Genomic DNA, 13,786 nt, shown 5'->3' on the forward strand with positions numbered 1-13,786 from the left:
GGACCACTCGTGTAACCTGGGGGCACCTAAATATTAATGCTTCTGCTTTTTGAGATTTTTCAAATGACTCTTAGGTACCTGTAGCTCTGGATACTCACTAAACACTTTTTTGTTTATTTTCGAGATAATGATTTTAGTATAACATTCAATTTGCTTTGGCCATTAAGAACCTGCTACTACTTCCGTGCCCCTATGCGTCTGTTACTTGGCTTTTCACGGCGTTAAAGTCGACTTCTTTAGCCAGACCGTGAGTAACGATCCGTTCGCGTGAAGTACTCTCTGAAAGGTGTTGTATTTGTAACCGCACTTTATTATTACGATGCGTTGAATGCAAAGGTAGGCCTCACAGCAAGCAGATGTTGCCATCACCGACTTCCAAAATGCAGCCACATCACTTGCACGTTCAAAGATTGTGTACAATATCCATCTATCCGCTTTTGTTACGCCGGAGCTACTTAATAATTTTCCTGTTAAGTACAATTGTTTGTATTTCCCCGTTAATATAACCAAAACAGTGCAATACCTGAGTTACTTCGCGTCCTTTTAATGCCGTTGAAATGGGGCATTTGGACGTAAAATTCCATTTTATGCAACAATCTTTCATCGCAAAATCCCACTTTTATTCTGCTGAATTTCTCCTCCGTCTGACTGAATCTTTCCTTCTTCACCCATGCAAAATCGTTTAGGTCAGTGCAATCAAACAATTCTCTCATGGGCAAACATGTTTGCTGCTATTGGCTGCAGGTTTCTTTTCTCTGGTTTCCTTTAATACATGGACTCTTATGATATAGCTCTTTTGTTTCTAAAACAATGAAATAAGTGGGGCCAACAGAATAATTGTATGCTTTGAATTTTAGCTGGAAAACAAATGCCCTTCCATTGTATTGTACTTGCAAAGGCTTAAATGTATATATCCGCCAATTCTTCCTCTACTTGGTGGATTGACCTTGAACACAATTGTTTCATGTGGTTATTTTTTATGCCTAACATCAACCGCGACTTCTCGACTTCAGGTTTTTGTACTTTCGCCATTCCTCAGATGAATAGTTCATATTCTTTTGCTTATTCAGGGATGTTTGAAGTAAGTGCTTATTTTTGTTCCCAAAAGTGGATCATTGAGAAGGTCTCCGATCCCAGAGAACTTTTCACTTCCAAGTTTTAGCAACTATATTTCTAGAGGATTCGAATTTCCTTTGGTATCGAATTCCGCCACATTGTTATGTGGTAACTCTTCCTTTGTCGTCAAGATCATTTCAAGAGAAATGCACGAGAGCTGTGGCTACCAGCTATGCTCTGAACTAAGGCAACAAAGGCCTCTGCTCTGAAGTTTCATCATGCTCATGAGCAGTTAGTTGAATCTGTCTTACCGATACATCTTTATTCGTTCTGTTTTGTGGTCTGCTTTTTTCTTTCCCCGTATGTGCCTATGAAAGGCGATTGGGTACATCAATCATAGCCCTCATGATTGTGGCCATGGCATTTGTCATTTTAAATCGAATTCATTATTCGCTGTGGGTTAATGTTCATGCGTTTTCTACGTTAGTCCTAGTGTTCGCGCTTTTGAATGGTCTGTTTACCGTAATCCGCGAGATTCGCATGAGAATGTTAGAATCCAAAGTAAAATGAGGTAATTTGGAAAAATGGCCAAAGGCGTTTCTTGCGACCCCTATTACCAATCTGCTTCCATCTATGTAGAATTCAAATGAATGTGATTTGCGGTGATACAAATTTGGTCGTTATAGGCTCAAATCCTCGAAATTGACTTAGATGTTTATTTTCGTAGTAAATTTATTAACCTTTAATCCATAATTTATGCTAACGACTTTAGTTCAATTCAGGATCGCCTAAACCCAGTATATGCTTCATTTATAAAGTCCCGGCTAATATTGCCATAGTTTACCGTATCTCCTGAGAACCCTTCCCTTTGAAAAACTGTAAAACGCTTTGTGGGCATTTCCATCGCCTGTAGTTATGCTGGTACTTATGTCTTCCATCTTTGATTTTGGGATAACACTGTGATTACAGCACGTCTGGTTGTCGTGTTTAGTTAAGAAATTCATAATTCAATACAGAATAAGCCTTTTGATGTTTGCGTTTAATCTAGACTAATTTACAAAATGATTCTCGGTGAGTGATATGAATAGCGAATTGTGACCCAATATCGCACCACCTTTCAAGCATTCACATCAAAGTTGTTTTAGTTTCCTTTATTCTGTCGGATTTCTACGCGTTGTGTACCTAGCTTTTAGTTACCCTTATTCCATTCGTTGATGGCTATTGTTCTAATATTCCTTTAGATAGGTTTTTCGAAATCTGGGAACGGTTGCTCTCAAACGCTGAACGGGCTGTCCTCACGCCGAATTCGGAGATCGCCCAGAATGCCCTTTCGACCCTGAGGATCTTGCTGGATTTCGATACCTCACAGTGTGCGATTGACAAATCAACGGCCACGTGGTTGGCTTTTTGGCGAACTTGGGTATCCATTGGAGGTCAATTCATTGATTTCTTCTCCGCCAGCAACTCCTCTGAGGACATTACGAAAAACGAAGCTTTCCAATCGCAAAACACAACGCTACAAAAGCCTGTATGCCTCACTCGGGTTAACGCGGATTGCTTTCTCTGCATGTGTATGCTGATTACTATGGGGTTTTAGCTTTCACTGTTTGCTTTTCTTTCCGAGGAGAAAGTTATTTAAGGACAGGAAGTAGGACTTTAATAAGTGCTGTGGAATGTGATTTCGTGTAGCTCAATTTATGAACGATTAGGTAACAGAACCTGTATTGACTAACCATACTTCGTCAGACAAATTTAGAATGAGTTCGTTTGACTTTATGCGTGATTTTCTCACAGTTTACTTTCTCATGACTTAGTAAAACTTCGTGCAGTGTTATTATATGATTATTTGCATTGCAGCTATGTCCAAACTGCCATATCTGTGTGGTTCCGAGACTTCTTTTGTCGATGTAGACGTGTCAGATCTCTTCAACCTTCGTGTGTCTATTTTAGAATTTGATACTATCAACCTCCAGAAGTTTGCCGAAATATATTTATGGACTTCCTTCTCTTCTTCCACTCACTTGTGCCTGCTCCCTATCATTAGAGGATCTGATTTCTGCCATTTGCAACTTATTAAGCATTCACTAATAACCATTGATGAACTATTCATTCTTACTCTGTCTCTAAGTGCTGCTACGGCCATAATATCTTTATAAGTGGATAAACAACCAAACTTGTAAATGTTTCACCCCAACGGTTGGGCGGGTAACTAATGGGTATTCATGCAGCTTCAAGTAGCAACAACGTAAAATCACTTGATATTCAAGGGACCAAATTATGCTCCCCCCAATCCTTTTATAGGCCGCATGCACCTTCGGTCCCGATTTCTTCGCCCTCTTCTTCGATCTATTTCCTCCTCTGTTTCCAAGGGTTCAGCAGAACTTCAATGGTGCCTTCTTCGCAGAGTTTAGCAAAATTGCAAGTCAGGGCGTGCTGGGCCCACTCCTTTTAAGTCACCAACCCCCTCTATCGGGTGTGAATGGTTTAAGAACGACGGCGACGACGATAACACCCTCTTTTATGTCCTCCTTCACTGCCAACGTCGTAGACGAGCAAGGTCTCACACAAACACAGCGATCTGTCTTTAACTGTCTTTCAGTGATTGGTGAGGTAAGGTTGCTCTTGACTTGCTTCAGAATGACTTCGAAATCTTGAGCTTTCGGAATCGCCTAAAATTGGCCAAGTGCATTGTCCAAAGCACTAAACTACTTCATATCGTTCAGTCGGCGATTTCTCTTGCACTTGTATTTATCATGTCCGATGATTTATTACTATCTTTGTTATGCATTTGTTTAATAATAGATCATTAACGACAGTAGTAAATCTACTGTTAATATGTTAAGGCATGATTGGGTATTTTTTGAACGAAGAAAATGCCTTTTATACCCCTATGGAGGGGGAAATCCACTTCCAATGTTCATAATAATCCACCTAATTAATCGCTGTAGTTAGGTTTGGTTATGATGATTCTTCACATTAATTTAATATTTATTATTGCAGATCTTTAGTATTTGTTCAGCTGCCGTTTTCGTAACTGTTTAGTCATCTTGAATTTTCCATTTTAACATACCACTTTTGTGTAACACTCCATAGCACTTTACATTATGAATGTAAGAGATCCACTTTTCTGACCATGTTTATGACATACCGCGAGTAAAGCATTGAGGCTCAAGCACTGACAGGTAGCTGGTTACTAAGCCCCTGCCACTAATTTCAGGCAATTCAAACAAACGAGTCTACTTTTCAAATCCTCCTTGTCCCATTCCTTGAACTGCTACTTCGATTGTCCTTATATGCTGTTCGAATCACCAGACCAGGTTCAAACACCGACCTTGTAAGTCGTCCTTTTTGTTCTCTTTTGAAAGCCATAAAGTTCTAATTCCGTTTCATCGAAACTTTAGAATTAGGTAGACATCTCTCATGACTTACTGTCATCTTAACTTCGAGCAATTTATTGCTATCGTTAAACCTTACTAAATAGCAGCGTTTTATTTCTTTTCGCCTGTTATGTATTCAAGGTAGGCTTGGCATTGAACAATGCCTTTATTGCCATCTCGATAGCCTTATGCTATTTCCCAAGTTCATATACCGCGAATCTTGGCAGACTTGCCTTGTGCAGACAAGTCCATAGCATTTTCATCTTGCCTCATTAAAAGACAGAATTGCACATTACTCAATACATATAGAGCCTATTTTTCACCATAGATAGGCAAGTTGTGTTTGTCTCCTGGACCCTGGCCATAATCGCTGTTTCAAATTATCTAATAAAAGACAGTTTCGTTGCTTAACTTTCCGCTTTGCCAAGTCTAGGGTGAGATATTCCTTTGAGAAGTTCCATCTACTGATAGTTTATATCTATGAAATTGTTTTCTATGGTTTAAATACTTTTTTGCAGCAGTTAATTCCATTAATTACTGTTACAACTGGTTGCCTGTTTGAACGGAAGATATCATTACGCTGTTTTCCACGGCTCCATGGTTTATCTTTTATCTTAAATTAAGCTCTATTCATTAAAATTTGTTTGGGAATTGATGGTTTTTCCACAGAAAAGTATTTAACATAGATGCTAATTTAACGAGATATTCGTGTTTCCCGAGAATTATCAGCCCATCCGATGCGAGAGCATGGGACTGGCAAATTTGGCTCTCCATCACGTGATGAAAAGTCATGCTTTTTGCTGGAGATGTCTGCAATTCCAAGCAAACGTCAATGTTCAATTTTATAGAACTTTCTGCTCTTGCAGATGGTCTCCGAACCCTCTGGAAATCACTCTCTAACTCACTCCCTTCTGATTGAGCCACAGAACGTCCAGATCGATTTTAAGTACATGAATAGACCCTCTAGGCTCAAGGTCACGCCAGTATTAATGATACACATGACTATTCCGACCAAGAGACCCAGACTAAACTGCAGTTTTTGACACAACCTCCTTGTGATCTCCGCTAGTCGCTACCTAGGCCTGTGCCCGTACGTCATCCATGTTAATGAATGGGTCCGTCTGTCCTAGTCTTACCCACTGATTATCTGGTTGGTGGTTCCGATAGGATACAGACAACTCATACACCAAAAGTTCCAGTTTGTGGCAATGACAATTTAATTTGTAACACTTCTTGTTTTGCCCATCTCAGTGCTAACCCGCATTCCAGTGCAGGTTTACGAAACCTCATGAGTTAGACGGAAAGGTGGTTGGAGTTTCTTCCTAAAGTTAGTCTCTTCACTGCTCCTGTCTGATCTAATGCTATTTGTTTTACACCGAGGTGTTAAATCCCCGAGTGCAATGGTGCCTGCCAGAGAGGCACTATTGTTTCCGTCATGCTGGAGAATTTGGCATATGGAAGAATTCTTAGCCTTAGTGATCCCATCGAATTGAGCGTGAATACAATATCTTCCCACCCATTTGCCTCGATACGTTTGCATACATTTTAAATACAGGCCTCTGATGTTTTCCTCAAAATGCTAATAGATGTTGGAAATTGTTATTGTTTACCGGTTTTGCTGACGCATTTGCTTTGGATTATTAATGAGTCTGGACTCATTGAGGTGAGTAGTCAGCCTGAGTGCCAAAATAATTGTACATTGTCTCATTTGATCCATTGCTTTAATCCATGTAGTCTGTAGTCTGGAGTAGCACTGAAATCCACTTTGTGATGAATTGCTTGCTTATTTATTGGTCATTTGAGACTAGAACTTCTATTATTTCAAGGAATTTGATTGAATCTTGTAGTTACTCTTTTCTGAAACGTTATCAACACCCTCCTGACCTCAGTCTTCTTTTCCTACCACTTAGAATCAAATGCCCCTTCTATTTGAGCCAGTATTTTGGTATTTACGTTGTCTAACAAGGTGCAATTGAAGGCAATTAGCACTTCAATGCGGTCTCTCCAGCTTAGCGATTAGCACTAGTAGTGATGCCACAAAACTGCTGAAAGTGCGTTCAAATTTTAATTGCATCTACTCGTCTTTTGGAGATATCACAAATTGTTTGCCTTATTCCATACATTTCTACACGCATACAGCCTCATTTGTCTGTTTCTCATATTTTCGGTGTTATACCGATGAGAATGGTAAATGCACAGCAGTTAGAAACGTAACTATAAATTTATGTTAATTTTAACCCGATCGATTCTTCATATCTATTTAAAGTGGCCTTGGTCCTGCTTGGGCGCTCTTATAGTTCTCAAACTAAGTTTTCTCTGTGGTAAACGTGCTAATTCTTGGAAACAACTTTTGGGTGCATTGTCAAATGAGATTTTTGTTTAACTACAAGCTAATTTAGTTAACTCGTCTCACCTTCATGAAGGCTGCGAATGTGGAGTTCACTTTTAATTAGTTAATTTTTGTCACTCAAGCACCTTCGTCTCTAGTGGAATACATCTCAACCCACACGTCTTACCGAGTCTTCAGTCTCTGTGGTCTCTTTATTTTATCCAAGGCAGTCATTATTAATGGCTGAATCTTCATTCACTGCCGACTTATCCATGCTTGTCTCTATCATCAGGTGGAGGCTATACCCATGAATTACATTGTCTTCGCCGAGAAGTGCCTAGAGTTAGCTACACAGCTCTATAAGGCTTTTGCAAACTCGGAGGTCCTTCGCAATGCTAATGGCCTGTTGAAAATGGTGGAAGTAAGTTACTCTGCTCCCTATTGAATTTGATGCGATGATAATTATGAATTTACCACCAATTCTATGGTTTGCGTCAACATTTCGAGGAAGGATTGAGGCGGGTAGTGTTGCATTCTCAAACATAAAGTATGGCCATCTGACGTAGTTAACTGCTAGTTGTAAGCTCAGTCCAAGTTATACGAGCCATTATTTACACCAATGGGCGTATTCCATCGCAACGCATTCTTCTTTGACGGCATACTTATTTGTTTCTGATTTAATTTTAAAGCGAAATAGCAGGTTTTTTAAAACACGTGTGCTATTAATACTTGGGCAATGCGCTGAACTTGCAGGGTCGCAACAGTTTTTTAGCCTATCTACATTATTAATGCGTGCTGCTTCTAGCATTTTTGTACAGCTGCTACGAGTACGCCTTTTACTGAGTCCTTACTGCCTTTAGCACTGAACTTAAGTTAACGCACGACTGTTAGTTTAGTGCCATTCAAACGACCAGAATTGTGATGCAATGCTTAAAATGTGAACGTTTTTGTCCTCGCACGAATGCCTCCAAATGGCAAAGCATTACAGCGACTATTACTGCACCCAAAATTTATCGCTTCGCTTCATCATTCGTGTCTCCACTGGACAGGAAACGTTATACTAAGTGGATAAAGGTATGTGACAAATGGGGATAATGTTGTTTACGATTCAACCTACCTGTATGACCAAATAAGTGCTTTGGGATTTGAGTGATTTTGAGCTTTTCTTTGTCTCGTTTTTGTTTCACAGGCGTTACACGTTCCGTTGGCGGCCAAGTACAAGTGTCAGTGTCGGTCCACCTGGCTGCTCGCGAGTAAGTGTTTCATGGAGACCATCGCGATCGGAGTCCCCATCGCCACAAAACAAAAATCTTCGCTCCCGAAAACAGCAAATGGTAAGATACTTTCTTCTGTGAATTCGCCTGCCCTTTTGGCTACTTTCTACCCGCTTTCTGTTTCTCCTCCCACGTCACGATACCCCATGTTATTGGTGGCAGTCAACACTATTGTTTGATTATGCACCCTTTGGTCTTTTCCTTCCCTGTGAAAACCAAATATTTGAACATTTTGGTCCCTTCATCTAAGTATACCAATTGTGTAATGGGCAGTCTCGCCGTGTTGCTCAAAAACCAAAGCCTACAAGCCTTGTTTCCATGTGCAATCATTCGCTGCTTGGCTTGCGAATTCATGACGGACTCAAACGGAAATACCGCATTCTCTTCTATTTCCATTTAGGTGAATTATGGAACTTGGTGTACATTACGATTCGGGATTTTCTTTTCTGTCAGAAGTGAGTATTTTGGGTCTATTAGATAGATTGATTCAATAAATTTTCTCGCTAACTAATTGCTTTCTTGAAACGCCTCAGTCAACCGGTGGAACCGCTTTCAGGTGAAGAATTTCAGCAACATGAAGCATTGGATTGCAAAGTAAGTTAAAGCTAAATACTTATGCTCCCTCTCGCTTTAAGAATAGCTTCATTACATTAAATTTTAGATACTAAGATCTCCCCTCTTTAGTTCATACAGTACCACAAATTTATGAATCGGCCAGCTATAATGAGACCGATTGTAAGGATTTTTTCATTACTCTCAGCAGCGTCCATATGGACTACTTTCAAGTGCCGACATGTCGACTTATGGTCATAGGCTCACTGAGTTGAACCGAATTTTATAAGTAGTGAGCCGAAGAGGATTTTAATGGTTGAAAAATTCGTACCATTTAAACAGTATCAATAAAGTTAACTTAGACATTATTCACGTTTAGATTAAAAAAAATCATGAATAGTGGTAAGCGTCATCGTATACATAGTTAACTGCTTGAAAGTATTCCTACAAGATGCGATGGATTGAACTCTCCATTTCAGTTTATCGAATTAATCTGTGACCGGTTCCTGTCCCGACCTGAGGGTCTACCTCCGAGGTTCATAGAACAATTGATTGGTGTGTTGGGTCTGGGCTCAGTGGAGGCGTCAATCAGCAGTGCTGACTTCGCCCTCCTCGACCCCAACACCCTGCGCCCTGGTCCACCCACGCCTCCCCCTCTAGCCCCTACTGGTTTCCAGCCCTTCGTTCACCGCCCCTCTACCATCTCCACTGCCTCCACCAGTGGTGCCGCTGATGCCGCTGCTTTCATAACCTCCATCGACGGGGATATGCGTCCTTTCGTCTCCAGAGAGAAATTCATGCGTCGGTGTTTTGAATCGCTACTCTCCTTCGCCTTCTTTCAGAGTGACTTTTCTCCCTGCAATAGCTCCACCTCCTCACAATCCTCCCTGAAACTCCCAGCAGTTGGCAGCAAACCTCACGTGCTCTGTCGAACCGCTATTCGCGATGTTTTGGATCGATGCAGGTTCATCCTCCAACGCTTTGCCAAGTCAGCCCAGTTGACTGGAAAGTGTCCTTTGCCACGGTAAGCGTTTCTATCTTTCTGAATCATTTTGTTAAAAATTTGCACAAAAGCCGTTTATTCATATAACCCCAATATCGCATAATTTTTCATCCCCATCGTTTATCTGAGTCATCACGCCACAAGCGCCCGGGATTTCATGCCTCAGTTTTGTGATTGAAAGTAAGTGTTGTATGTGTTACTAACATGTTTGAACGATGCGCATTATTTCTGTCCTTAATAGCATGTTTTTGGCTGGTTTGAGAAATGGTTAAATGTAAAACATTTATTGCTACTTTATACAGAAATACTGTTCTTAATGCAAAATTCCGTTGGAAATGCTAAAACTATACCGATTTTTTAGCACTTTAATGCCATGTTAACATGAGTTTTCTGAGCATCACCCACTTTCAGCTATTCAGTTTACTACATTTGCCTTAACTTTTTGTGACATGGAGCATTTCATCAGTGCGTATGAATATCTATTTGGCAGTATCTTGTCCATTATTACTCTACTTTATCTAAATTTGCCTCATACGAGCCCCTTCTTATCAATCTTTATGTTCAGGTCAGAGATTTTGTTGTCAGTATAAAGCATGCACTCCAGTGAAATTGTCGATGTCGTGTTCTTATTTTATGTGTATTCGCATTCACTGTCAACACCTGATTGCAGCTTTAAGGGTATTTTTAGTCTGCGATAAACATGCTTTTTCCCAGTTGGCACGCATTGTAATTGCATAATTTGTTGAGGATTGAACAATGAACTATTGCGCATTAATCCTCCATTGTGTTTGCTGAATAATCTCTACTTACAGTATACTTTTTATTCTTTTTTTCACCGTGCGTTGGCGCTTCTTTTACCGCCCGACTGATGTGATGCGTTGTTCGGAGTCCTTCCTTCATTGCTCTGATGCATGATTGCTGGACACTCCAATGGTGTACGCGTGTTCCCCACCGTCGTGTAGCGCTAATTATTTTTTTTTTTGCTTAAACGAATTCGGCTTACACCTGTGTACTTTGAACTTCCGGTATTACCCTAAAGTTTCATAAGAGGATTCCCAACCCAATGCGTTCACAGCTGGATTCAGTGAGCGCCAAACTTCTAAGCCTTGCTCAGTTTACAACCTGGCAAGGCAAGCACACTTCCTTCACCAAAGTTCAAACGTGACGGCAATTTTGCAACACCATGGGTTCCGTACTTCACAAGTCTCAACGTTTTTAACTGATCATAAGTTGACGCATTTTTTGCTGTTCATGCGCTTACCACTTCTGAACGCAACCTCTTCAGCCTCAACTTTTTGCACTCGGGTAGAATTAATGCCTAAAAGTTAAAATGGGTGCTTGTTCGCCTGTCGTGCATGTGGTTTGTCTGAAAGTGTTACCACTTGAAATTCGTCTGTTGGTCCTCATAGATGGAAATGATTTTACCCGCTTAAGACGTCTTAATATGTAGATACATTCACTTTTACAGTCATCCGATGCAAACTGTGGGTGTTGTAACTTTGCTAAATTTTTTGGAAATCGACTGCAGGCGTTACCACAATTTTTTGCTTCCCTTCCCATTTTTACTGCTTTCCATTTTCCTTTATTTTCTACCTTTTTTCATTCCCTTTAGTTAATCACATGGGCCTTTTGTGTATCGCATATTTTTATCTAATGTTCTTTTTTCTCCTTACGGGCCGCCCAGCGCGAAATTATCGGAGGTGAGCTTCGCATTCCAAGCCTTGACTGTCCTCCTCACTAACTTTACGGCTCCTCCAACGAATTCCAAGACTTCAAGTGAGTTGTGGTCGAATTTTTTCCATCTCTCATCCCTTCTTTCTCATATCCTCTTTGCAATTTCGCGAAGCATCCTCTCCATTTCCTACATTTGGTTAGTGAACCACTTTGACGTGCTAAACCTTTCTCCTGCTGCGCTCTTAATTATTCACGGCATCCCCTTCTCAACAATGAAGCCTTGCGTGTATAAATGTCCTTCTACAGATCGCGGGCGCGAAGTGGATTTTCATCTCTCAGCCGTTATGTTGAAGCTGATTAGCGCTGGTTGACTCTGTGTTTCACAAGTTTTACCCTTGATTCATCCTGCTTTTCCATCAATTTCGCCTGTCGATAAGCCATTCATCTTCCAACACGACAACAGGGGCACAGCTACAGTCCTATCATATTACTAAGTGCTGCTAGTGGGTTCGGTGCATCTTGAGGCTGGCCATTTCATCCGTACTGAATCATAAGTGTCCAGTTCTCATTAACCCTCTAACGACCCTTATGAGCACACCTCGCACGACAATTCGGAACTTTTGAAGCCATTGTGAATTGCTCCTGTCGTTTGATGAAGTGGGTGGCAATATTTTTTGTGCATATTTTTATTATCATGCCCGCCATGTCTAGGTCCCAATTTCATTAGCGTCGTTGCATCTTCTGCGTAAAATCGAAAGAATATTTCAATTTCTTTTAATACTAATGCTAGCGTTTGTGTTTTTCTTAATCTCTCTCCCATGTGCATGAATTGAGCAAACCTGCAGCGAAGTCTGCATTTGGTTTAATTTTGAATTTCTTCCCATTCTCTGGAGACCACTTTCTGTAGGTGGAATTTTCGTCCACTCTACCAAAGCAGTTGTCTGGGTTGCGTGGTACTGTATTTCCTCTCTTGTCTTGGTAAATAAATTATAAAATATTTGTTTTTAGTAAATCGATGGACAGTACTGCTGGTGATCCTACTCAGCGATAAAAGGCCTTTTTTCGTTAGGCTAATTTCCACTTATTTCAGCTCGACTTATTCCTATTGAATAAAACCAATTTATTTTCTTCCCCTAAAATTGCAGTTGATGCCAATACCTGGAGCTGCGTTATCGATATCTACCCTCTGGTGGTAAATTGCATCTTCGTGGCCGAATCTTCGCAACTCCTGCCAGCAATTCACAAGCTCTTGCAGCTCTATGGACGTCTGTTGCAACCCAAAGCAAACCGCACAGTGGAGACACCTTAATGGCAATTCCATTTTTTCCACGCCAAACTCTTCTCTCAACTTCTCTTTCTTCCCTCCACTTTGACACATTGTGATCGCCAAATCTGCCGTACTGACATCAATGCCAACTTTCCATTTCTCTCATTTTTGCTATGTTCTGACTACCTCTGTGTCTTTGTAGCCTCTGTTACAAATCCGCGAAGTCGGAAAGGGAAAATACCAACAAATTTTCATTATCACTGTATTTTCGTGTCTTGGGACTCAACGTGTGCGAAATCCTCGAGTTTCTTATGCGTCTCAAAACATGCATGCATAGGTTTCTCCTGGCCAGGGTGAAATAGTGTTCTTTTTTCGTATCTAATAAGCCGAATTCGAGACGGGCGTCGCGCATAAGAACCAAGTGTACTTTTAAAGTAATTGTTATATTTTAAAATAGCGTGGAAGGGCCTTTGGCAACAGAGGCTGCGTCAAAGATCGGCGAAGTTAGTTATCCTTAGGATTCAACCGATTTGGCTTTTACATGCTCTCCTTGGTAGGGTCCGCTACGGGCGTGCCTTTACTAATCTGTTTTTTGGAAGCAAATGTATTGGTAACCAAGGTTCTTTGTGCAAAGGTTCAGATTTGGCTTTTCACCGTAGTCTGTTGTTGGTAGTGGGTTGGTTAAGGCAGCTGAATCATCCAATCTCTGGTTCATTTAGTTCTCATATTTCAGTTGGAAATGTATGTTCCCAGTGGTTTAATACGGCTCAACCCTCCTCTGAAGTTGTTTCCTTTTGCCTTACTTTTGAGTTGACACGAAAGCGCTCAAAGTAAATCGCAATTTTGTTGAGTAAATCACAGTCAAACACATCATCGTTGCGTACTACTTGGCGTTTATAAGTGTCTTGAGATAAACAACTTCAATAAGTAATAAATCATTTAACACCATAATGGTTGAATTGGTGGAGTTCAGAGCGCTAGTTTGACACAGAATTCGGTTCATGAAATTCCAAAAGTAAATGGTAAGCAGATTTAAAGAAGTTTTGTTGAAACTTTGCTTAAGAGGAGTAAATTGCTACTTATAAAGTATAGTAGAATAGTAGTTGCAGCTTACATCTTTTAAGCTGTTGCTTTTTACCTCCTCCCAATTCTCTGCCGCTAAAAATTCATCACTATTCGCAGGTCATATACATTTTTCTTCTGTACCAGTGAATAAATGCTATTAAAGGAAAAGTGAAAATGTCATCCGCATAG

General features: G+C 40.5%; 1 protein-coding gene across 1 annotated transcript in view; it reads left to right on the forward strand. All coding sequences in view use genetic code 11, as the record gives it.

Annotated features, from left to right (window-relative positions):
- The window catches only part of EGR_07921 (hypothetical protein), a gene marked incomplete at both ends in the record, with an annotated part of 24,005 nt that extends 11,431 nt beyond the window's left edge, over positions 1–12,574 (forward strand). The window contains 10 exons of the mRNA XM_024497170.1: positions 2,298–2,584; positions 3,358–3,666; positions 4,274–4,390; positions 7,055–7,183; positions 7,952–8,096; positions 8,437–8,491; positions 8,570–8,630; positions 9,068–9,612; positions 11,276–11,367; positions 12,411–12,574. Coding sequence (XP_024348440.1) covers positions 2,298–2,584; positions 3,358–3,666; positions 4,274–4,390; positions 7,055–7,183; positions 7,952–8,096; positions 8,437–8,491; positions 8,570–8,630; positions 9,068–9,612; positions 11,276–11,367; positions 12,411–12,574 — 1,904 coding nt within the window. The remainder of the gene's footprint in view (positions 1–2,297; positions 2,585–3,357; positions 3,667–4,273; positions 4,391–7,054; positions 7,184–7,951; positions 8,097–8,436; positions 8,492–8,569; positions 8,631–9,067; positions 9,613–11,275; positions 11,368–12,410) is intronic.
- Positions 12,575–13,786: the final 1,212 nt, after the last annotated feature.

This window comes from Echinococcus granulosus, assembly GCF_000524195.1.
Source record: "Echinococcus granulosus chromosome Unknown EG_S00090, whole genome shotgun sequence".
Classification (NCBI taxonomy): Eukaryota; Metazoa; Platyhelminthes; class Cestoda; order Cyclophyllidea; family Taeniidae; genus Echinococcus; species Echinococcus granulosus.